This window comes from Plecotus auritus (genome assembly GCF_963455305.1).
Source record: "Plecotus auritus genome assembly, chromosome: 11".
Classification (NCBI taxonomy): domain Eukaryota; kingdom Metazoa; phylum Chordata; class Mammalia; order Chiroptera; family Vespertilionidae; genus Plecotus; species Plecotus auritus.
The window spans coordinates 23,562,374-23,587,398 of record NC_137777.1 but is presented as its reverse complement, the minus strand read 5'-3'; the positions used below and the strand labels follow the sequence as shown (position 1 = coordinate 23,587,398).

General features: G+C 36.7%; 1 protein-coding gene across 1 annotated transcript in view; it reads left to right on the top strand.

Moving 5' to 3' along the window:
- Window positions 1-22,213, top strand: part of TRPS1 (transcriptional repressor GATA binding 1) — a 229,499-nt gene extending 207,286 nt beyond the window's left edge. Inside the window, exons 5-6 of the mRNA XM_080647260.1 lie at window positions 16,252-16,374; window positions 19,383-22,213. Of these exons, the coding sequence (XP_080503386.1) occupies window positions 16,252-16,374; window positions 19,383-20,444 (1,185 nt within the window). The 3' untranslated portion in view covers window positions 20,445-22,213. The remainder of the gene's footprint in view (window positions 1-16,251; window positions 16,375-19,382) is intronic.
- Window positions 22,214-25,025: the final 2,812 nt, after the last annotated feature.

Sequence of the window (25,025 nt, the reverse complement as noted above, 5' to 3'; positions counted from 1 at the left end):
GCTACTGGGAGCAAGCCCGTCAGAGCCCTGAGTTCCCTGTGGGGTGTTGATACCCTGGTGGCCCGGGTCCACACTGAGCACTCCCTGGAACCCCGCCATCCGCAGTGAAGGGCAGCACCTGGCGGCCTTGGGGAAGGTCGCTTGAATTCGACCCCTGCTCTGCAGCCAGCTCTGTTTCTGCTTCTGCTTGGTCAATGCCCATACCAACCTGGTTGGTTATATGTTTTCACATTACCTTTGGGTACCACCAAGGTGGTTCTGCCACCTTATTCATCAGCTGCAGACTGAACAAGTTATGCCTTTTTTCCAGAAATGAGATGGGCTCTCCAGAAATGTACATCTTCTGTCACTGAGAAAACCAGTATCATGACTATTATGAATATCTACCTCTGAGAAACTTTGGAAGTGGATGTATGTGTTTAGACTCAGGGACCTTGTCATCTTTGTACAGTAGAAAGTGATTAGTAATTGTATTGAAAATAATAGATGAATAATCTGTACTCAATAAGTGAATAAGAGCGTGTTTGTTTTGCTCTTCAGTGTGCTGTGGTGTCTTGAGCTTTTTGAGTTTGTGGGAAGCAGTTTTCATTTCAGATCCAAACAGAGGAAAAGAGGCCAAGTTTATCAAACACGAATGCCAAAGGAGAAAGTCCTTCCTTTATTGATTAAATATCAGGCATTCAGGTTGTAAGTTTTCTTCCTTTCCTGTCTGCTACGTCTTTAAGCCAAGAAGATTTCACCAGGTAATAAACATTCAAAGAAAGGAGGGTGGAGAACACAGTGTGCATTGGTTGCTAGGGAAAATCTAAATCAACTTAGAAGGACACTAAAGGAAACCAATGTTCATGGCTCAAACAAAAAAATGAATATTAATAGATTTCTAATGGAAAATTATACCAATAGTGCCAAGTTAAAAATTATATATTCATCTAATAATTGGAATAAGTTTAAAGATGCATGTCCAATCATTTAGTAAACTATGAACTGAAAAATATATTTTCAAAATAAACCTTTAAATTCTATGGATCTTAATTAAGTGATTAAGGCAATTTTTTAAAACTAAACATAAAGATATTATCTGTGTTCCAATAGTTTAATGTAAATGATTTTGATAGACTATTAAAGCAAAACCTCTCTGCTAATAATCAGGGGTTTTATTATAATAGCATATTGCATAGTGAAATAAAGTAAAAGAATGGGTCAACTTCCACAAGTCCCTCTTTTGTAAGTGAATATTGTTTTCAGAATTTGTTTTGAAATATGAATTTTAGAATTATAACAGAAGATCAAATATTTTATAGTATTATTATACCTCAGGATACCAATATTATATTCCCCATCATAGATTTGTCTAAAGTTTTCTCTTATATTAAAATAAACCATTTAGAATCATCTATGTAAAATATATCTGTGTGTGTATACAGACAAAGGTGAGTGGGAATGCATAGCTCCTGGGTTAATTACCAGGTTGTTTATGGATATTATATATACTTAATTATTAATAGCAATAGAAAGCTTAGAATTATACAATAATCATTTTTAAATAATCTTAAATCTATGCAAGTTGAAAAGATTCTGACATCAGGAGCCTTAAACAACTGCCTTGAGCAAAATAGACACTGTATTCTTTTAAAGTTGAGAAGGAGAAAGGTAACAATTATCCCTGAGACACTGGAAAGAGTTGTCTGATTTTTTTTTCTCTCAAATGCCTTTACCTCTTGTAAAAAAGAACAGTGCACTTGGGATGTGTTAGACAATGGCCGACCTATTAGAAGCAGCTATCAGATAAACAGATAATTAATGTATCAACAGTGTAATTGAAATTAGGAAGAGCTTTCCTTGTGTGCCTTTAATACTGTGCTACAATTTATTATTTGTCTGAAGTACTTTCTTGAATTTTAAATCAAGATGCCATGTAGCGCCAACGTAGAAAAACAACACTTAGTGTAACTATCTCTACAAGCTTAAACTTGATTCAGAATTGAGTAGGGGTAGAAGCCATGACTGTTAAACATTTGCAATTCCCTCTTCCTACTTCATCTAAATCTAGTGTTGCTTTTTATCACGAAGATAATTCTGAGTAAGACCTGTAGTTCAGTTAAATCTAATACTTATTTAGTTGCTACATTAAATATAATAGATTTAGAGGTATTTTTAGCATAGACTAAAAATCTTCTTTTGCCCTGGAAGAAATTTAGAAGAACATTTCCCTGAAATTGTCTAACTTAATCCTGATGTATATTTGGTTTAAAAAATGAAAACCTGGAGGGAGCCTGAGTAACCAGACTTTAAACACACCGCAGTCTGCAGTGAGCATACAGTGGCGTCCACTCAGTGGCGGGGATTTGATCAGAACATTCAAAGGAATTGCTTCTCCATTTTCAATAACAATACCTCCTTAGATTAATGAACTCAGTGCATGGTGATATTTCCAGATTCTTTCTACATCATGTCTTTAACCGGTCACAAATGTTTGTAATACTTTAGTGTTCTCTGCATATCAAAATGACTCCCTCAGATAGGAACTCACACTATTTTTTCATGTCTGATCCCTCCCATCCCCCACTGTTACCAAAGAAAAACCATGCTTAGTAAAATCAGTCTATTTTCATGCTTTAAAAAAAAAAGTCAAGTTCAAGAAAGAATAGCACAGCTGTTCAAGATGTCATATCTTATAAAATAAATCTATTAGGAGGGTCAAATCCTGGAAGGGGTCAACTTAATGATGTAAGTGGAATAATTTGGTCATTTTCTGAAATTTGTAAACCTACAACATAAAAGGCCCGAATTAGATGGACTAATTAGCTAAATCTCTGCTAATGGCAATTTTCTTCTTTTTTTAAAGTTAGGACTTTTATGTTTAGGGCACACTTTAACATTTTTTTTTTTTTTGGAAATGTGAATTTCTTTGAATTTTAGTCTGGTACCAATCAGTCCATTCTGTTTATTTTTGAATTATTGCCTTCATTTGGGATGAATTTAAAGGAAGATGGCTATTTCCATTTTTATTTTGCCAAAGGGAAAAACTGCATGTGTGTGTGTGTGTGTGTGTGTGTGTTTGTGTGTGCGCGCGCGCAGTTAATAAAAAAACAATCTTGGAAAATAGCTAGAAAAAGAAGGATGGCAAGCCAGATCAAGCCACTTACCTTTTCCTTCAGAGTACACAAATTTTGAGGACATGTAATATCTGAAAATGTGTTTTTAATCATACATAAATTATTTATTCTTCATGAAATGCAACCTGCTGGTTTCTTAAGTTTGGTCCATCTATTATGTCATTACACTTTTTACATCTACCTTTTCATCAGATATTTTATCTTCTAGTTAGATATAACTCTTTAACATGGAGATGTGTAACTTTCTATTTCTTAAAAGCAGACATGTTAAAATACAAGATTATTAACCCTTGATTTTTTTTTTTATAAACTGGAGGACCTTGAAGCCATTTTCTTTTTTAAAAGGAGATGGGCATGTATACGCACATATTTTCAAATGTACATTTGCGTGCATTTACATGCCCATCTCCTTTTAAAAAAGAAAATGGCTTCAAGGTCCTCCAGTTTATAATAAAAATATATATATGGAGAGAGAGAGAGAGAGAGAGAGAGAGGATGTCAAGTTACAAATGATTGCTTATGGATATAAATTATAGCCAGCATTGAAAATTAATTCTTGTGCAAAGCTTTCTAAGTCTTGTATAATCTACTAATTAAATATCCTTTGTCATGCTTATGATAAGCGATGTAATCTATGTGATCACACCATATGAATGGAAGAAAAGTACCTGCACCTAGAATGAGTATTAAGTGTAAGGGAAGTTGACCTGCAAAGTATTCCTTTATGTTGGAAAAATCTAATGGCCACTGATTAAGTCCCCAATTTTTTCACTTTGCTTTGGGGATGAGAATTACGTTTCTTTCATAAACTCATGAATCTTATGAATGTGAATAATTTGCTGCCAAACTGGTTCAGGTAATGACATACTCAAAGGTATTTTGGAACATAGAAAAGAAAGGAGAGAGAAGTCAAGAGAGAGGTGATAGGAGAGCTATATTTATAGTTTTATATGCATAAATGATATGATGTACTTTCTTTAAGACAATCACATATGTGAGTGTTTTAGGGTCACTATACTTTTCATGTTGTAAAAATAAATATGGGGTATTTTGCATAAGTTGTGTGTATATGTGCATAAATATGTAGCTGTAGATGTTGAATTATATATATGTCAAATGCTTATTCAGTTATTCAATATCTTCTAAAATATATCTATTGATACTCAATATCTTCTGAAATTAAGCATTTAACGGCATCAAATACTTGATCCACATCAAGCATGGCATTCAAAAGTCGCCCGTACATAATTACATTTACATTTAATTGATGTGTATGTAAAGTGAAAGAATTCTAACATAGTAATGAAAATGAATCACAAGATGTCTATGTCTTATTTCCCACCCATTAAAAGCAATAATTATTAGGCTGCCACATAGAATACTCTTCTAGGTTCTCTGTTGCTTCGTTTCTTTTCAGTCTTTTGTACGTGTAGTTGATTATACTCAGTGATCCAGGAAACTCATGGAATTTTTTTCCCTTTAATCTAACAACATTGTTGGTATTTTAGCACACACACTCAACTTATAAAAATATAGTATTGCCTTAATGAAAATAAAAGCAACTAGGGAAATCTCACTAACATATTAGTGTTGAAATATTTCAATGAATTCATTTTGTTAGTGCCGAAATATATCAATGGATTCATTTGTGTATGTATACATATACATACATTCACAAGTACACAACATATGCCACTTCTGCTAGTTCTGCAAATTGCTCAGAAACTCAAGCAAACAAAGCTTTTTCCTTTTTTCTCCTGTCATATAATATAGAGTCTAAATATGGCACAGAATTAAATTTCTTCTCCATTTCACAAAAGTGAAACTGTTTTCAATCTGAGTCCTTTTCTCTGTGACAATGCCTGCCATTTATTTTTTATGAATAAAGCTGCACTTAAAGTATAATCCTTCAATCATAGTATGTATGTATGTGTACACACACACACACATTTTAACAGAATGCCTTTTTTGTTGAAATTAGCAGAATCCTCTCTTATGATAGCAGTCAGTTAGTTAACTTGTCATTAATTAAATGCCTACTATATGCAATGTACTGATGATACAAAGATTTTTTTAAAAATCGGCCCTTCCTTCAGAAGCCTCTGATTCTCTGGGAGTGACTTGCATATGTAAGTAATTGTAATCCAGCCCTCTGCACGCCCCCCCCCCCCACCCCATACCTAAATGTTGAGAAAGCAGAGCTAATGGATGATTCAATAATAAGTGAAAAGCTAAGGTAGAATTGGCATTCTAATGTTCCAAAGCTAAGCTTGCACACTGACAAGAAAGTACCTCTTGTGAAGAATAGTTTTGATATTCAGGGTGTTCCCCCAAAAAAGTATATACTAGTACACACTTGGAATAATTATAAAGGCAGTGTTTATTAAAATACATTTCATTTTCAAATTGAGCTATCAGCTGATACAGTTGGTACATTTTTGGGGACACCCTGTATTTGGGTAAATTTGTAAATGTGGAATAGCACAGGAAAATAACGAAATCATTTTAAGAGATCTTTTTTTTTCTTTCGTGTATTTTAAATTTGCTTCTCTATGAACCTTTTTAAAAAATGTTTTTATTTTGACAGCTTGGTAATTGATGGTGTTTTGCTTTTTTAATTCATATTACTTCACAATAGGGAGAAATGTTATTTCTTTTAGGCAAATCAATTAATTTGGGGTAACTTCTTGTTTTAGTCTATTTGCATCTTCTGCAGAAATTGTGAACAGTTTACGTGAACAGTTTAGTACTCTTGGTCTAGACTCTAGACAACATAACCACGAGGAAGGGGGAAATAAATGTGAGAAACGTTAGTTGCTGCATTATGTTTTCAAAGCCCTTCTCATGAAATAAAATTCCACTCACCAGGAGTTTTGTATCTCGGGATGTGCTTGCTGCCAGGCCTCAGGGATGGTTTCCTGATTTTTGTTGTTGTTGTTGTTCAATGCACAAATTATCAAGGAACAAAATGATTTTAACTGTTCCTTTTGGTGGGGAGGACTGAGGGGTCGTCTCGGGAGTGCTTGATGCGGTGAGGTAGTTCTTGTGCTGGTATGTGATACCGTGTGATTAACAAACTCCAGATCACACAAAACACTGGGCTGGAGGAAGGTTATTAAGTGCAGTTCCCTGCCCAGACGATGTATTGCCTTGCTGATATGGTGGCACTGGAGGGGAATATGTGCATATATATAGAAGGAAAGACAATCATTGCTTTCTTCTTGAGCAGCTGCAGCCAGTCCCACTAATGGATGTGCAGAAGCAGACACTGGCCGCACAAGGTATGCGTTCGTTTTTACAGATGGTACTGCAGACAAGTTGGTAATGGAAAAGGAAGTCGTGTACGTGAGCTCTTTGAAAGGGGGCTGGGCGACAGGGGGACAGCCGAGTACAGTACTTTCCTGTGTAATTGACTGTGAGAGCTATTGAAGAAGCCGTGTTCCCATAAAAGATTTCAGTTATTACAAAATGACATCATTATTGTTCAGGAAATTCACAAGTCCAAGTTGTCTTTTTGAAATAACGTTATTAAAACTTTGAAGATCAGCTGAGATTTTCCTGTCTTCACAGTACCTCTATAATGAAATTATCTGCCCGTGTTTGGCTTTTACCTTACAGCACACACTGAGTTCTTATTTAAAGACAGTTCTTCCATTTAAACAGTGACTTAACTACTGGGCACTTTAACTATTGGAAAGGTATATTTAAATGCCTACGATTTTATGTGTCTTAAAGGAAATACAAAGTTGAATAAAAATGAGGTAACATTTTAAAATAATTTTTTATAGATTCAAAAATTAAATGAAATTCAAGTTCATTTCCCTCAGTGTCCCCCCCTCCCCCGTATAGTCATAGAAGGTGATATGCTATGAGAAGTGTTCCCGATATAGTCTTGACAGGTGTTCAATGTGAACTGTGTCTTTGGTATCAGGGTCACTTGCTGATACCTTTTCAGTCTCTTAACATGATTCTTAAGTGTTTTGAACTTCAGTATAGTTAACTCTATATTTCCGTATGTTTTTTATTGTTGTTAAGTGGAAAAAAGCTGCAATTGCCATCTTCCTGCTGAGCAGACTACATGCTGGGCTTTCTCATCCAATCTGTACTGTATCCTCCCAACTTGTAAAAAGTGTTTAGAGTGAAGAATATTTTGGTCTTTGCTGTTACATAATGAAATGGAAATTATATCTCACATGAAAAATGTCCAAGTCAACAGCATAAGTAGATGAGTAACATATATTTTTTATATATAATAATGCGGGGAAATGTTTTAGGGAAAAGATATTCACAATATCCCAATCTGAGGATTTGGGTAAAATACCTTATCTTTGAGATTGGCAATATTTTGCCTTGAATGATATTAATATCACACACTGCAAGAGGTCTCTGTCAGGGAACATACAAATATGTAAAGTAAACTTAGTATATTGTTACCTGAACCTATGTGCTTATAGAACCTGTCAAAACCCCAGCGCCCCTTTTCCTGCCCCATGTCTGGCCAAGGCAAATGCAAAAGCCAGAGGCCCTAGCTCGCAGCTGCCCTGCAACTGGCATTAGTAGGGGCTAAGTCAATGGCGTCACTAATTTCTGCTTTTCGGCAGAGGGTTATTTCACATACATTTTTTTCTTTCTTGAGATGGATGGATCAAAACATGTGTCCTGCACCCACTCCCTTCCCCACCACTACCTCTCCATCAGCCAAACGCTGTGTTCCTCTGGCTATGACTGTATCTGTCAACCTCATAACAGATCATTGCCATATCTGATCAAGGATGAGTCATTTCTTTCTGGTACCTCAAAACTTGCATAATTTTGATCAGCTGTTGTAGGGTGGCTTGAAGAGATAAGGGTCCTTCAAAGCCATGTAATGGTGAAATATTTTTGGTTAAAATTCCCCAATTGCCTCTTTAGTAATAGAGCCTGAAACGTGGTTAAGAACTGTGGTTCTGCCAGAAAGAGGCCCGGGTTTTGCATCTTAGCCCTACTAGTTAGCAATTGAAAAATGTTTCTAGGCCTCAGGTTTCTCACCTGTAAAGTGGAGGTAATAATGATAATGATAATACCTGTCTCTTAGGATCATTTTGAAGATGTCAGGTAATGAAACTAAGCCTATAGTATATTTTCCTACACATAAGAACTACTTGATAAATATTCGATGTATGTTGGTAATTATTAAAAAAGAAACAAAAAGTAGTCGAACATGAAAATTACACCAGACCATTGATTCATAAATGGTGTTTAGAATATAGTCCTGTGTTTTTGCCTAGACTTAGAGACTAGGATATCTTTTTGATACTAGGTAAGTCAAAGAGTCATTCTCAGTGTTTTACCTCATCAACGTAAGTGGGCCAGTAATATCTAGTAATTCACTTTGAATCTAAAGTAGGATAATATATGTAAGGGGTTCTTAACTTTGGGATCCAGGGGCACTCAGAGCATGCAAAATCTTTGGATACAATTTGTGAAGGACATTCTTTTGAACAGCCTGAAATTACTTGAAAAAAGTTTTTTTTCTGGAAGAGTGTCATAAATTTTATCAAAAGATGTTATGATTCCCAAGAATGTTAGGAACCATTGGTGTATATGTAAAGAAATCATTGGTGTATATGTTAGTCAATACCTTGAGGATGGTTACATTTCATGGACCAGTTTTTATCTGTTAGCTGATATGAAAAGAATTACTGCTTATTTGGTATTTTCTGTTTCTTTCAAAATAACCATCATCATTATTATCTATTACAAAAGCAACCCTTAATTAAAAAGACAAATACATTTATTTTTAATGAAGTGTTTAGAAGCTAAGCCCTTTGGACTTTAGGTTTTTTTCTAGAACAAGTCTCTCTGTTTTATTACCAAGATGTTTATTTCTTATAATGAGAAGAATTCCCATAATAAATGTTTTCTAAATACATTGTTTAAATAAAATGTGCAATAAATTTATTAGAACAGAATCAAATATTGTATTCCCATGCTGAAGTTTACTTAAGAGGTACTAAAATTATTTAACTATGCTTCCAAAAGGCTTTTTTCTTTCCTTTTTAGTGTCAGATTTTGGCACTGGCATAAAAGAAAGTCCCTGTAGAGCAACTTTCCAACCATTGTTATAGCTGAAGGTGAAAATGGATCCATGGTGGCAGAAACTGATTCAGTAAGAGACTTGAGTAGTTCTTTTGACAATAATGACTTTCACGTGTAATGAAAAAAAAAGACAGTGCAGACATAAATTTTGAGCCATATTTTTAGCTGTCCACATATGTATCGCTGTAAAGGCAGAACATTATTTTAGAAACAGCTTGGATTAGAACTCCAAAGATCTTTTTTTCTAGTCTTGTCTGTTATGGAATTTTTGTATGACATTGTATGTTTGGTTTGCTTGTTACCAAATATATGGGGGTAAATCAAAAGAACGGATATGTGACCCCTTAGACCTGTAATGGGTTCTTTATCTTTGTGATAAATTTCTAAGTTCTGCAGATTTGAAAAATCCATATGAATAATTTGAAGTGTAGGATAACTGCGAAATCTTGATTTTTCTGGTGTCCCACTCCAAGAGTCACCAATTACATCTCAGAAGAAATGGAGCTAATAATGTGTTTTGCAGCTAGCATTTCCTGATATATTGGGCAACGCTTGTGTGCTGATGCGTCAGTGGAATAAGTCTTAGGCACATTGGTACCTGGGTACAAGGTATGATTACTGGAGCGTGCATTGCCTCATGTCCTGAAACAGAAGTTGTTCCATTGCTCCTAGCCAGGGATGTCAGTTTTGTTTACACTGGTCTCCATTATCATTGGTGATGTGTTGAGGAAGTGAAATTAATAATCAAGATAAACAGGTTTTGTTTCCAAACTCTGAGATAGGTGATTATAAGATCGGTGCTTGGCTGAACCTTGTAGAGTCTCTTTAGTTGTCTGGCAAGAAATCTGAGGGCAAAGAGGGCTGTTTTAAGGCAGGCAGAGACTTGCCCATTTCAATGGATTCTTCACAATTTTATTTAGAACAAAAGCCAGCCAAGATATTGGAAACTATTGTTTCCTGCTGGCAGAGTTCTTCCCCCGAATCTTGCTAAAATATTGGCCAGTCTGTGCTTCTGATAAAATTCTTTTAATTTAAAGGTGTTCATTTCAAGCCACCATCTATTTTTAAGTGTTTTTAATGCTACTTTCTATGTATTCTTTAGGGTCTACTGTTATGTAATCAATAGCTGATTAACTATATATTGGGAGAACTGGGAGATGGATATAGCCTTCTCTGTTTTTTAGTGGTGAATAACAGTGATAATGACTAAAATAATATTCATCATGTATTCAACAGTTATTGAATGGTTACTATATACATGATAGTAATGAACACATTGTTTAACTATATCAACTCTTTTGATTGTTAACAAAGCAATATTATTGACAGGACATTAATACTGATGGGACTAAGCAAGAGTCAACTTGTTTCCAAAATAATTCGCTTATTTCCCATATTTATAAAGGAGCACAGAGAGTGAGCCTTTCGATTATTAGATAAAACATTCAACCTTTAAATGAGATTTATTCATGGAAAATATTTTGGTGTCTTCAGAAAAGTTTCCATATAATTTACATGAATTAAACTGTCAATCTTAGCGAACAATCTCCGTTTATATCATGTTAACTTCACACTTAGTGTGTTTTCAGCTGATTCTACTGGAAACTCTGAGAACAGACCTTGTCTGTTGTGTACATCACTGTAACCTTAGCTTCTAGCACAGTGCCAGGCACATGGTGGACATCCAATAACTATTCCCAGAACTGAGCTGAGTTACAGTTACTGCTGCTATTTTATTACTGCAAAATTATTCCTGAAGGTTCTATCATGGCCATGTGTGTTTCTGTAAAATGAAGTTCACAAAGGATTCTTGATACAATCAAATAAACACAGAAGTTATCTAAAGAGTTAAAATATTTGATGTACATCCAGATTAACAGCATACATGTCAAATTTCAGACTGATTAAATTTTAAACGGCTAAGATATAAAACCATAAAAATGTGAGTAAATATTCTGCCTATCAAGGCTTATTATGTGATTACATGGTTTCAGTATGGTTCCTACTCATAGAAAATTATTTTAAAGGATCATTTCTGCAAAATTCCTCCACCAGTGGAGACGTTTCATATTTTGGAGATGAACATTCATGGCTCTAAATGTTAAGCCACTTGAATGAATAATCAAATTTACTGTTTATTAATCAAATAAATCAGTTTTTTGTTTAATGAAATTTGAAAACCTTAAAATGTTTGTTTCTAACTGATCTTCAAATAGCAAAATAAGCAATAAAAACAGCTGAACCTAATTTTTAATATATATATATATATATATATATATATATATATATATATATTTTTTTTTTTTTTTTTTTTTTTTTTTTTTTTTGCTGAAGTCATGCCTGGCTTTACCAGCACATGTGCCAAGGCTCAACCCAGAGTAACACATAAATGAGTAATGTGAGATCCTGAATAGAAAACTTGAGTCAGAAGCTTTGAGAAAAAAACCTAACAATAGTGATACCATACAGTGGTTAGCTGTGCACCTGAAGACTAGATTTTTTAAGATAGTTATTTATAGTCATTATACTTCTTGGTGCACTCACAGCAGGGAAATAAATTATGTTGGATTTAAAGTGTTTTTATAATAAAAGATGGGTGTGCCCATCATTCTCTATTTCAAATCCTGGCATGGGTGATTGTCCAAATTCATCACCTATTGCTGTTGTAAAATCAGTATTGCGGTCCTAATACATTTGAAATGTAGAAGGGAAACAAGTGATCTGAAGAATTCTCAGTAATGATCACTGAAAAGCACTTGCTAGGCCAAACACTGGACTGGCTTCCAAATCCCTTACAATTAACTGCTCCTACCACCGTCCTTCCTTTCCACACGGGAAATTAACCAGCCAACAGAAATAACATGGAGGCAACAAAAATGTGACCTAACAGTTAGTAGACACACTATTAAAACTTCAAATTAAAAAAAAAAAAGTTTCTTGAATTGTTGATTTTGGAATTTTTCTCTGTAGAAATCTTCAGTTGAGGGGACTTTCATATAGATTTGGGTTTTCAGCCTACTTTCCTTCACCCTCGTGGACCCCACATGGTACAGTAGAGAAGGCCAGAGGCAGAGGACGCTGTGAGTTCGTGTTGCTTTGGATCTGTACAAGTGCACTGTCCCTCTGACTCAAGAGAGTAAGAACCGGGCTAAGCATGCCTCTCAGCTGTGCCTCAGCTACTTACTCCTATCATGTCCTCTCCCAGAAGTGTTTCTATCCCTATGCTGTGATTCACCTCCCTCCACCACAAGGTCATAGCTTTACAAATTATTAGTGATCAGCTTGTAGGAAAAGGACAAGCACTTGTAGTAGCATTTAAACATGCACATATAGAACCATCAGCAATGTGTGGCTAGAATGTTTGCAAAGGAAAGGTGGAGCTTCTTTGTACCTGACCTAGTATCCTCAGGACCTAGCAAGTACCCACTTCACCTGTTTCTCAAAAATGAGTGTGGGATGTAGGATTGGAAAAGTGATCCTCATGATATTTTTTTCCTACATCATTAGCCATCTCTGCCCTCCTGGACATAAATTTAGCCATATGAAGGGGATCCATTCAAAAGGGATATTACTTTTTTAAACTCCCCCCTCCAAAGTAGGAGTATCTACTAGTGATGAGATTATCTTCAACTTCCTTAGTGTTTAACTGCATGAGACAGAGCACTGTTCTAGGTACTAACGATTTAGAGTATTTGATGACTGTTAGGAGACATGATTTTTGTCCTTTACAAACACAGTGGAGAGGAGAATGACGAAGTATTTTAAAGCTCTGTCATGCATGATAATCGATGAATGAAATAAGGTCTTAGTGCCGTGACAAGGTCAGGCTTTGTTTTAAGAAGCAGGGCAGGGAAACTTCTGCTCCGCCTTTTTTTGCCAACCGACTGCTTCTCTGCCCTCGACTGGGCTAAGGATGTTGGTAACTTCGAAAGAAATGCCTTCCTGTGTGCAGCCAGCTTACACTATACACCGTGCGACCTAGTCAGGACTCTCTTCTCTGCTGCAGTTTAGAGAGGTGTGGCACAGTTCTGTGATCCTGTGGTCACAGCTGAGGGCATTATTCACTTCTCCCCGCTTCTCTGCTGCTTGCAGTGCCTACTAAAGTGATAAATTTGTTTCGATGGGCAGTAACTTAATGGGTGAAACATTTCTCACCTACCTCCCACTCTCTACCCCCACACAAGCACGCTCCTCTCGAATTCTAGGTGTGAACACCTAGATATTTCACTCTGACTCAATTTTCCATTCTCAGACTTGATAAGATTGATACAAATGAAATACACTTGATAATATCCAACTATATGTATTAGGCATATATAAAATGTTTAATAAGTAGATTCAGGAGATAAAACCAAACTAACAAAATATATTTTTTTCTCACAAAAGAAATACAGTTGAATCCCCTTGACGAATGGCTAACTTACTGAGCATTTACTACATCCCTGGCACTGTTTTAATTGCATCCATTAGCCCACGTTAATATTCTCAGCAGTTCATACTTTAAAGGGGGGTTGGGGGTGGGCGGGGGAATTTAAGCATTGAGAGATTAAGTAACTTGCCCAGAGTTGCACCCAGCAAAATGCAGAAGCATGTCTTGAATACAAGTAGTCTGACTCCTAAACCTGATGATCAACCTCGCGGCCACACTGACACTGAGAAAATGAATCCAGAGTTCCCCTGGAGTATTTACATTAAGATATACGGTTTACCTAAAACATACCAGCCTTTATTGGAGCATAAGTGCTGCTTAAAGCAACCTATGCCTGTGGAAACCAGAGCTATAATTTCAGGATTTTCTCTCTAACTAATGAAGGGCATTTTCTTTGCAAGAGAATTAAGCACAAAATTGGGCAAGGATTGAAACGCTCTCTGAAACCAGGATTACACCCACTTTGGCAAGCTGTGTCAAGCACCCAGGGCAGAAGGAAAGAAAAGCAGGCTGGAGTGAATGGTTGGTTACACATTCAAATTTGAGCCTCTGCCACATATGTGGGTTAGTTTCCAAATGGACATTTACTTCGCCTTTATGTGAATCAAGTTGGTGTTTATTTGCCAAACATGTTAGTATTTACATCTAGGAAAAAGACAGCCTGGCCCCAGGGAAATTTCACAATTATAACCTAACTAGGCTCCCCAAGTTACTTCGGATAAAGGGGGCCCCAGAGTGTTTAATAAATACAACCTCTAATAGTTCATTGATTTTTTTTTTTTTTTTCAGGAAGCAGCATTCTCTACTTTTACAGTAGGTCGCTACTGAGACTAGCGGACTGACACCTAGTGTTTGCTGTGGCTCTTGCTGAGATTTAGAAATCTGCAATACATTCCTGGTCCCCACTTGGGGTTGGGAAGGGGAAGGGGAGGCAGAGATTATCTTGGTGAAAAATCTAGCTTTTATGACATCACCCAAAGTAGCCCAACCTGCTACACTAATGAAATCGTGTTCTTGGTTGAAAAGGGCAATTGTTAGCCTGACTTTGCGCTCACTAAAAACATTCCCCAATCTTGTTAAATTATTGCTCTCATTTCAGATTTTTATAGCTGCGCAGCTTACCGGCCCTCATTTCTTTACGTTTCATTCATTTTCCTTGTATTGATGATTAATGGAGGATGTCGAATGGTAGAGTGAGCAGGCATCAGCAATTGCAAGATCATAATTAGTTTAGCTGACGAGGGCCTCTGATAGCACTTGCATCTGGATGGAAAAATTACCCTATAGGGAACTGGCTGCTCACCAGGTCTTTTTAGTGATACATTGTGAAACACCCGATGAATCAAATGCCCTTTCAATGCCAAGAAAGTGTTCCAGTCTTGAAGCCAAAATTATGTCTGCAGAAAGCTTTCCATTTGAAATGTATCAGAGTACAATTATAACCATTGTATTTTCTTGGCAGAGATACCACTCGTCTACAGTAAGGACTCAAGTTAAATAAATTGCCTAAATTTTATGAATCCCTGAAATTTTGACTTATACTGCCCTTAATTTTAAATTTATAAGAAAATTGGGTTGCAGCAAGACTTTTTCCACTCCTTATCTACCGTGCATATTTTATCATTAAAGGCTTTGCTTCCTGGAGACAGGAGAGCCGAGCTGCAAGGCAGGCTGTCCATTTTTTTGCAGCAAAAGAATTCCATTTCCTGCCTGTTAGTATTTGCGCCTACAAACACAGCCCGACTTTTGTTTCAGTGGGACATTTAATGGAATCATTGCTTGATAGCAAGGATGGAACAATCAATACTAATTATCTACTTTTAAGTACCCTTAGATTATTTTTGAATCTGGTGATTACAGACTTCAGCCCACTAACACCAGTTTGTGTTCGGAAATGCTTGTGCTTTCCAAGTCTGGGTCAAATAAAGGAATTCTATAGCCATTGATGGGACTGTGTTGTCTGGCTTACACAGGTACCCAGTCAGGGTTCTCATGAGTAATCCTGTACTTCTAGCTGCCTGAAGTTTCTTTCTAGCGGTTCTCTCAGCTTTGGGAAATAGAGGGTGTTCTCCTTCAGGCTTTACCATTACACACTGAAGACCTGAAATGAATGTCTTACATCCTCTTAAACTCATGTTTCATGAATGGCACAGAGAAAGACACCGGCCGGGTATACTTTTAAATGGTGTACATGGTGCATTTATTCCAAGCTTGACCGGATTTTAAAGCTCAGGTGACACGTGCTCCTCCTTTTCCAAAGCATATTAAACATCTTGCCATGTTCTGTCTTTTGACTCTTTGTTTTGACACTTTTTTCAAAGGTATATTTTCAGGTTCAGCCTCTAGGAGCCATCATTAATGGCACAAAACCCAAGGTTCAAAAAGTTAAAGCTGTTTCTGTGAAAAGCCTTTGGTGTTGCACACACCTCATCCATCATTGTAGGGTTAATTATAATGAAAATCAGTGGTGCCTATTAAACACAATTGAACCTGACCTCATTATGGGCAGTGTGGTTTTATACTGTCATTGTTGCTAGTCTGAAGACAAAACTCCTGGGTTGATTTGGTCTAACTCCAGTGATCATGTGACTCACCTCTGACCTTGTGTGTTTTTTTTTCCTGTTTCAGAGGCGTAGAGGCTCGGGTGTTTTTTGTGCCAATTGCTTGACCACAAAGACCTCTCTCTGGCGAAAGAATGCAAATGGCGGATATGTATGCAACGCGTGTGGCCTCTACCAGAAGCTTCACTCGGTAAGGACTTGGTAGACTGTCAGGAAAAGCTTCAGAAAGCAGCCTGGTCTGTAGTGTGATGAGGACCATTCTATGGCTGGCAGTGCCTCCCTCCGCCTCCGCCCCACGCCCCCTCCCCCCCGCCCCCCAGCAATTTAATATAGTCTCTTGGAATGCACTTGTGATGTATGGTAAAATGGCCTTAGATGTTATGGGGAGATACGTTTGAGATGTTAGTAATACCTTATGCTTCTTTTGATATAAAAAAAAGGAAAAGGATTGATTTCTTGGAATTTCACCTAACATACTTGAACTAATGGTTATCATAATTTGGTGAAATTAATTTAGGTAGAAAGACAACCTTCTTAAAAGTTCAAAAATACATGACAAGTTACTTTTTTAAAGAGGACGCTCCCATGGCCAGCATAAAAGAGAGTGCAGGGAAAGAATTTTTCCAGCTTACCTTTGGAATTTGCAAGTGTCGTCTCGGCTGCTTTGGGGGCTGGGGGTTGGGCACATTGAGAAGAGCGGCTCTGAACTAGAACCCGAAAATGCCAGGTGAATCTCTGCAGTCCACTTAATGCATATTTAGATGAGGTATCTGCGGGCCCAAAGAGCACACATCAGAGTAAAGTGCAAATGGTGCTTTGTGTTTTCAGATCTCTAACTGGCTTCTTTCTGTGGCTTACTGGAGTACTTCCAGTAATTTCTTGTCAAATTTTAGTTAGAATCCTATAATAAAACTTAAACTTACAAATTCTCCCATCTGCATATGCATTTGACTTCCTGAAGGATTTTTTTAGTTTAGTTTAGAAAGTTTATCTGCTGACAAGAGCTGCCTTTAAAAATCTGAATTCTCTATTTAATAAACAGAAGTCTATTTCTCTGTGTTTGGCATTTTACCGTGGCTCTTAGCACAGCCAATGAATAGGTTACAGCAACAGGGAATACAGTTTTAGACAACACGTCCTCATAAATGGACCATTGGAAGCACTCTTTAAAACATGGATGCTGCCAACAATATTAATTAGTGGTAAACTGTAAGTAAAAACCTTAAGCTAAGAGAAAGATTTTTCCCACCACCACCCCCACACCACCTTACTTTTCTTTTAACCTTCACCATTTAAGCACAGCAATAAGCTTCCATTTAATGAGTACTGACATTAATGATTTTCATTGAACTCTGGCCAATCATAGGCCAGGAATTAATTAAGCTACTGCCTTCCAGCTTATGATAATTTAACAACTGTGATATAAACTAAATTCTTCTTTTTACAGTTATTTTAATATTCATCTCTCCAGAGATGGGATTTTTTAGTTTTGAGTTTTTTTAAATCATGAATTTAAATACATAAAGGTGATGCTCACATTAATGAAAGTTTAAAAAAGGTATTAATGCAAATTTCAGGATTCTTTATAAAACATAGATTAAATGCTGCATATTTTCACAACACAAATATGAAATTCTGAACAAAATAAATGAACATGGCTTATCTAAGGGATGTGTCATATTCATTCTGAAACCAGTAATTGAATTGTCAGTAACAAGTATGTTATCTTTCTTCCCTTCAAAATACCTTCACAACACTAGAAATATTCTGTAAAGGATTTATATATATGTTTTGTTTAATGTATAAAAGGTATTCTCTTGCATTAAGATTCATCTTTTCTAGGAATAATTCACAAATTACTTATTGTATAGATTTGTATTTTATGTGGAAATTAGTTCCTGATTTTAGTAAGCTTTTAGAAAAATCAGATTTTAGCCTATTAAAGGTTCATCTCAATTTTTATTCTGTAAATATGCATTAATTTATTAAATTTATTCTTTTGATTTTTATTAATCAAAGTTAGAGCTCTTACTACAAGTTATTATAGTCTTATCTGTGGATTTTAGTCATAAATATAAATACCTGTTGAACATGTCCTTAAATACCAATCATATAATGCTTAAGCCAAATAAAATACTCAAGCTCCATAAAATTCAGCATTTGATTTAAGTACAGAGTAGTGGAGTTAGAATGAGAGATTGGATATTTGAACCAAGGCTACAAATGAATTTAGATTTTCAACATAAAACAAATGCTTCACCTGTCAATAAGTACAATCTTCCCTACTGAATATAAAATATTATTAAAGGAACAGAAATACAAGTGAGAGGTTAAAAAAGAAAAGAACTCCCACTGATAGGGCTCTGATTACCCAGTCCCCTTCCTCATGATTCTGTCAGTTTGATTTTTTGTGTGTTCTGATATTTAATATTTTATATTCACATTTGCAGTTATTTAGAAGAATGTATGTATCAGTCAGCTCTGGATGCCATAACAAAACACCACAGATGGGGTGATTTAAGCAACAAATATATTTTCCCATAGTTCCGGAGGTTGGGAGTCAGACCCAAGCGCTGCATGGGGGTTGTGGTGAGAGCGCCTCTCCTGGCTTGCAGAAAGCCACTTTCTCACTGTGTCCTCACTTAACCGTATTGAACTCCTGAAGGCCATACACTTTCCAGACACAGTCACCTTAGTGGTTCGAGAGTCAACACATGAAGCTGGGGGAGGACACAATTCAGACTGTGGCAATGCATAATTTTTCCACAATTTTTATCAAAACCTAATGCCCATGTTATGATGTTGACATCTTAGTGCATGACTCAAAAGTTGAGAAATATTTCAGAAAAATCACATTTCTTCAAGTAACTTTCTACATGCTTTTATCACTCAATGATGCAATTCCAAAATCCATTGAGTTTGGAAAGCTGTTTTTAAGTAGATGAAAGTTTTCATTCCTCCCTGCAAAGATGGGCATGATTTAATTAGGCTTAAAAAAAAAAAAAAAAGGCACTTTGGTTTCTTCCTGTGGTCCTGCTTAGGGCAAAAGGAGGAGATTTAGTAAATCTATAACATAAAGCCTATCCTTGCTTTGAACTTAAGCATGGTTTCTATTTGTGAGGAATTGTTAATGCATTTTAATGTGTGTGTGTGTTTTTTATGTTTTCCTTTTATGTATTGTGTGTTCGCTCTCTGCAGACTCCCAGGCCTTTAAACATCATTAAACAAAACAACGGTGAGCAGATTATTAGGAGAAGAACAAGAAAGCGCCTTAACCCAGAGGCACTTCAGGCTGAGCAGCTCAACAAACAGCAGAGGGGTGGCAGTGAGGAGCAAGTCAACGGAAGCCCCTTGGAGAGGAGGTCAGAAGATCATTTAACGGAAAGTCACCAGAGAGAAATTCCACTCCCAAGCCTGAGTAAATACGAAGCCCAGAGTTCATTGACTAAAAGCCATTCTGCTCAGCAGCCAGTCCTGGTCAGCCCATCTCTGGATATTCACAAAAGGATGCAACCTTTGCACATTCAGATAAAAAGTCCTCAGGAAAGTACTGGAGACCCAGGAAATAGTTCATCTGTATCAGAAGGGAAAGGAAGTTCTGAGAGAGGCAGCCCCATAGAAAAGTACATGAGACCTGCAAAACACCCAAATTACTCACCACCAGGCAGCCCTATCGAAAAGTACCAGTACCCCCTTTTTGGACTCCCCTTTGTACATAATGACTTCCAGAGTGAAGCTGATTGGCTGCGGTTCTGGAGTAAATATAAGCTCTCCGTTCCTGGGAATCCGCACTACTTGAGTCATGTGCCTGGCCTACCAAATCCTTGCCAAAACTATGTGCCTTATCCCACCTTCAATCTGCCTCCTCATTTTTCAACTGTTGGATCAGACAATGACATTCCTCTAGATTTGGCGATCAAGCATTCCAGACCTGGGCCAACTGCAAACGGTGCCTCCAAGGAGAAAACGAAGGCACCATCAAATGTAAAAAATGAAGGTCCCTTGAATGTAGTAAAAACAGAGAAAGTTGATAGAAGTACTCAAGATGAACTTTCAACAAAATGTGTGCACTGCGGCATTGTCTTTCTGGATGACGTGATGTATGCTTTGCATATGAGTTGCCATGGTGACAGTGGACCTTTCCAGTGCAGCATATGCCAGCATCTTTGCACGGACAAATATGACTTCACAACTCATATCCAGAGAGGCCTGCATAGGAACAATGCACAAGCAGAAAAAAATGGAAAACCTAAAGAGTAAAACCTTAGCACTTAGCACAATTCAATAGAAATAGGTTTTCTTGATGGGAATTCAATAGCTTGTAATGTCTTATGAAGACCTATTAAAAAATACTTCATAGAGCCTGCCTTATCCAATATGAAATTCCCTTCTCTTACGATTCTTTCTTTTGATGAGTAGGTTACCAAGATTAAAAAGTGAGACTAATGGTCAGTGAGAAAAAAGGAAGATGGTAAATAGTCACGTTCTAGAACCTAGTAGGTCAAAACCATCTTGGTGAATGTGTACTGTGGCAATGATCCATAAGAAGTACCACCAGACTATAATTATTAGATTTGTAAAGCAAGAGATCAAAGTTGTCTAGAATTTGAAAGGGTTTACATACCATGAGTCTAAAGCAGTGTTGGGCTGGCCATTAGCCCATGTATTCAAAAACCCATAAAATGTTGCTTAAATTTAGAAGCATCATGAAATCCTAGGCAGAGGAGGAGAAGTCTAATCTCTGGGGCTGTGAAAGGAAAATGGCGCCCTCTTAGATCAGCCTCCTCTCATTGACCATGTTTCAGAATTAGACCTAGAAATGTGAGCTGTGGTGAGGCTTGGTGAGAAATCAGCAAGAATGTGACAGCCGGTGGCACAATGCTTTTGGCCAGCCCTGCCTGTACATACACATGCACACCCTCTCTGATATTTTTGTCCTTTAGATGTTCGAATACTCCTTTTGAAAGTAGTCCTTTTGTTTGCCATTTAGGTTCATTTTGTCCAAATATATATGCATTTTTAAAATCAATGTCCTCAGTGCTTATGTAGTAATTTTATTGTAGCCAGATATTTCTTTCTTGTATGCGATGAACCAGCGTGGATTTGTTTTTGAAGCCTCCTTTTGGTCACTAATCTCACTTGGCACATTATAACTGAAGGGATCCCCTCACTTCAAAAGACTAGATGGATACAAAAGTTCAGACCATGGGCTTAATTCGTTTAGAACACATGGTATTTCTCCACAAGGTAACCTGCTGTATTTATTTATTTTCTTTTGGTTAAATATAATTTCCAAACTTTGTGGTCAGGCAGCGTCTAAGGTTACGTTACCACAGACTGACGGTGTGTGTACCAATCAATTCCTTCATTAGATTTATACAGGTTTAGTTAAGTAGCATTAAATAGGATTCTTAGAAGTATGTCTTCATATTTCTTTTAATACTTAAGGCTTTGTAAAACTATCCATGAAGGGAAAGCTCCTCAGCATAACTGCTCAGGGAAATAGGGCTAAATAACTGAACATTAAATAATTGGTTAAAGGTGCTGTTAGTCGAGCCTCAATGCTTGCTACAAGGATGTATGTACAAGGACTGACTTTAATAATTTGCATTATATTGTCCCAACCAGTAGTTTATTTTTTGCCACAGAGATGTAGAAGATATTACAAGCTACTGGATGCACTGTCAGATTAACTTATTTCATTAAAGAAGTTGGGAGAACAAATAGGAAAAAAAACTTATTTTTCTAGTAAATATTAATGTATTACATTTCAATAATGGTGCCTGACATATTGAATAATTATTTTCTACAGTGTACGTATGCAACAAAGATATTCCATCATGCATTAGAGTCAGTTCTGGCTCTGCCTAGCTGTTTACATTTGCAAATGTAGCAAACAAGGTAATGAAGCAACTATTTCTATTGCGGTAGATATCTTTTTTGTGTGTGTGTGTGTGTGTATGTGCGTGCGCATTAAAATTGTAAACGGTAACATGAAACAAATGAAAGTTCTTGATATAATGGTATGGAAAACAAGAAGGAAATGAAAATATTTTTATGCCTATTTAGAAAAAAAAAAGGGTAGCACTATTCATTCCAAGTACTTTTTTTTTAATTTTTAAGCTCTTAACTCACATTGTTATGCTTAAAATGATAAACATATATCCTCTTTTTATTGCTTTGTCTATGTTTCAGATGAAACATTTCAGAAATTATTTTGATGAGTGCTGCTGGAACCTGCAGCACTGATGTTTTTATTGCATTCTTGTAGTCGCATTTGCACTCCGTTTTTTACATTAATTCGCAGTTGCTTTGTATTGTTTTGTTCTGTTTTGTTTTGGGTTTTGTTTCTTTTTCTCAATGCCAGGTCTTCGGTTTTTAGAGTTGGGTGGCAGGTTGAGTTCAACCAGTTCGTGACTGTTGTAGTGAATGAAGTTAAACATGTCTTTCTGATGTTGTGTTGTCATTTCCATTCTTGCATTTTCGTTTTCATGTAAAAAGAGAGACAGAGAGACACAGAAAGAAATCAGGACTAAGCCTTCTGCTTCAGTTTCATTTTTAAAGGGCTCTATTCTGATCTCACCTATTGCGTAGCTCTAATATTCACATAAACTGAAATAAAGAGATGGAATGAGGAGCTCTGACATCCAAATGATGTAGTTTATCTTCCTTAGGAATTTAATGAATGCATCTCAGATGTACAGGCAGACTTGAGAGGTGGCAAGCAAAGACCTAAAAAAGAGATTTCCCAAACAATAACACCGCATTTAGTTTTCTTAATGAAAAGACTGGTATCCAAGTGCACTCTGGCAAACCTCAAGCAACATTATATGTGGACTGCTCAAATCGGCAAAACACCAGAAGTTTGGTTTAGCTGGGCAGTTATACAGGTGTGACTGTCGGGGTAAAGCGACTCCATCAGCAGTTTCTTCAGTGTCAGACACAAATAGGTTGTTCACTTTTGGCATGTATGCCTTTTCATTTTCATGTGATTTTCTTTTTCCTCAGACAGGTTGGTAGAAATGTTTAGCATTGGAAAATACATATCGCTCTTCTTGGACTATTTATGGTCAATCCACTTTCGGTAGAATATTCTTGGATAGCATTGACATGCTAGATCTTATTTCTTTATTCTTGATTTTTTCATTTTTGTTTTTGTTGTGTTACATATTTTAATGGAGAGAAGATTGAGCTTTTCTAAAAAGATGAAAATCTATCATGACACTAAAATACCCCTTATTTTTTGATTTATGAGAGCCGTCCATCTTTCGAAATAGATTACAAAAATGATTGGTTATTTTTACTTTATTTGGTCTTAAGATGTCATTTTGTCTTAAGTTGTGACTTTTAAATGAGCTATTTAGGTATTTAATTTCTTTTGAGGACTTTCAAGATGATTTAATAATTTTCCCCTCTTGGAAAAGGCTTCCCAAACTCTCTTATGAAAACTATATGCCAGCTAAAATTGTATGTCATTTAAACACCATAAGTCTTTTAAAATCCCTTGTCTATATTAGACTTTAGGCCAGGGCCAGCTCATACATTCTCATTCTCCCTTTTCTCGTTCTTTCTCCCTTCACCCTTCACCCATATAATCATGTTGTTGTTGGGGATTGAAAACTCATAAAGAGCCAGCCCACCTCACAAGGTTGTGGATTGCGAGACACTACATGACTCTAAGTGATGAGAAAAGGATGGAGCTCTAAACGTTCACACGTTAACTCTGTAGTTCAAAAGGGAAAGAGTGTGCCCTTCTTTCCACATGACATATTGAGATGTTCTTTTAAAAAAATAAACTTTGAAGATAGTGATGTTTTGTTCTAAACTGTTCTCTTTTAGTAAAGGTAGATTTTAGAAAACAAGCATGGTGATTCTTTTCTAAGATAATATTAATGAGAAGAAGAAAAAAGTGATTATCATTAACAGCTCTTTGTTGAAGCCTGTGGTAGCACATTATGGTTGCACATGTGCACATAATCTATTATGATCCAATGCAAATACAGCTCCAAAAATAGTAAATGTATATATATTTTTAAATGCCTGAGGATAGAGGTTTTTCTTAATAAATTGAAGAGTATCAATACTGCTATTAAAATCATTATCAGCCTCTTGCTGTGTGGCTGTAAACTTTACCACGTGACGTGTCTTGAGACCTCTGGACTGCCTGTGCCTGTTTAGTTAGTGAACATTAACCCAGCTCTGGAGGGGGAATGTCTGCCGTCCATCGGTGGAAGCATGGAGCCCAGAAGCTGGTCTTCAGCTTCTGGGCTGCATGCCAGCCTTCTGCCTGAAGTTTACCTGAACTCACAGCTTCCTGTCTTTAGGTTGAGGGCCATGGCAGAAAACGCAAGACATCTTTGGTGAACAAGTAGGTAAATGCTTGCCCTCCTAGATCACAGGAGAGAACGGAGGAACTGAAATTCAAACCGAATATGAAACTAAATATGCTAACCAAAGGTAGGTACAAGTAGGTGGAATTCTATCAGCAGGCAACTGTGCATTGAGAGGAGAATAGAAAGACATGCATCAAGACCTTGAAGGGCTGTGTTCTTTTCCCAAAGAAAGACTTGGCCAAGGGCAGAAGGCATGGCTTCTTTGAAGAGCACTTCCTTTTGGTTTTCCAATTACTGTTTCCTAGACAGTGGACTCACGTGTTCCTGATAACGGTGCAATTGTTTAGAAAGTCTCCATGGTTATTTGCAGTAATTAGGACCTCCAGAAGATACTAGGGCAGAAGCGTGTCAAGTCAGGGATGAAGAAAATGTGAAATTCAACATTGATCCACACACAGAAACTGGATAATGTATGCTCATGTGTTGTTCTCTTGAAAGGAAAGGTAGA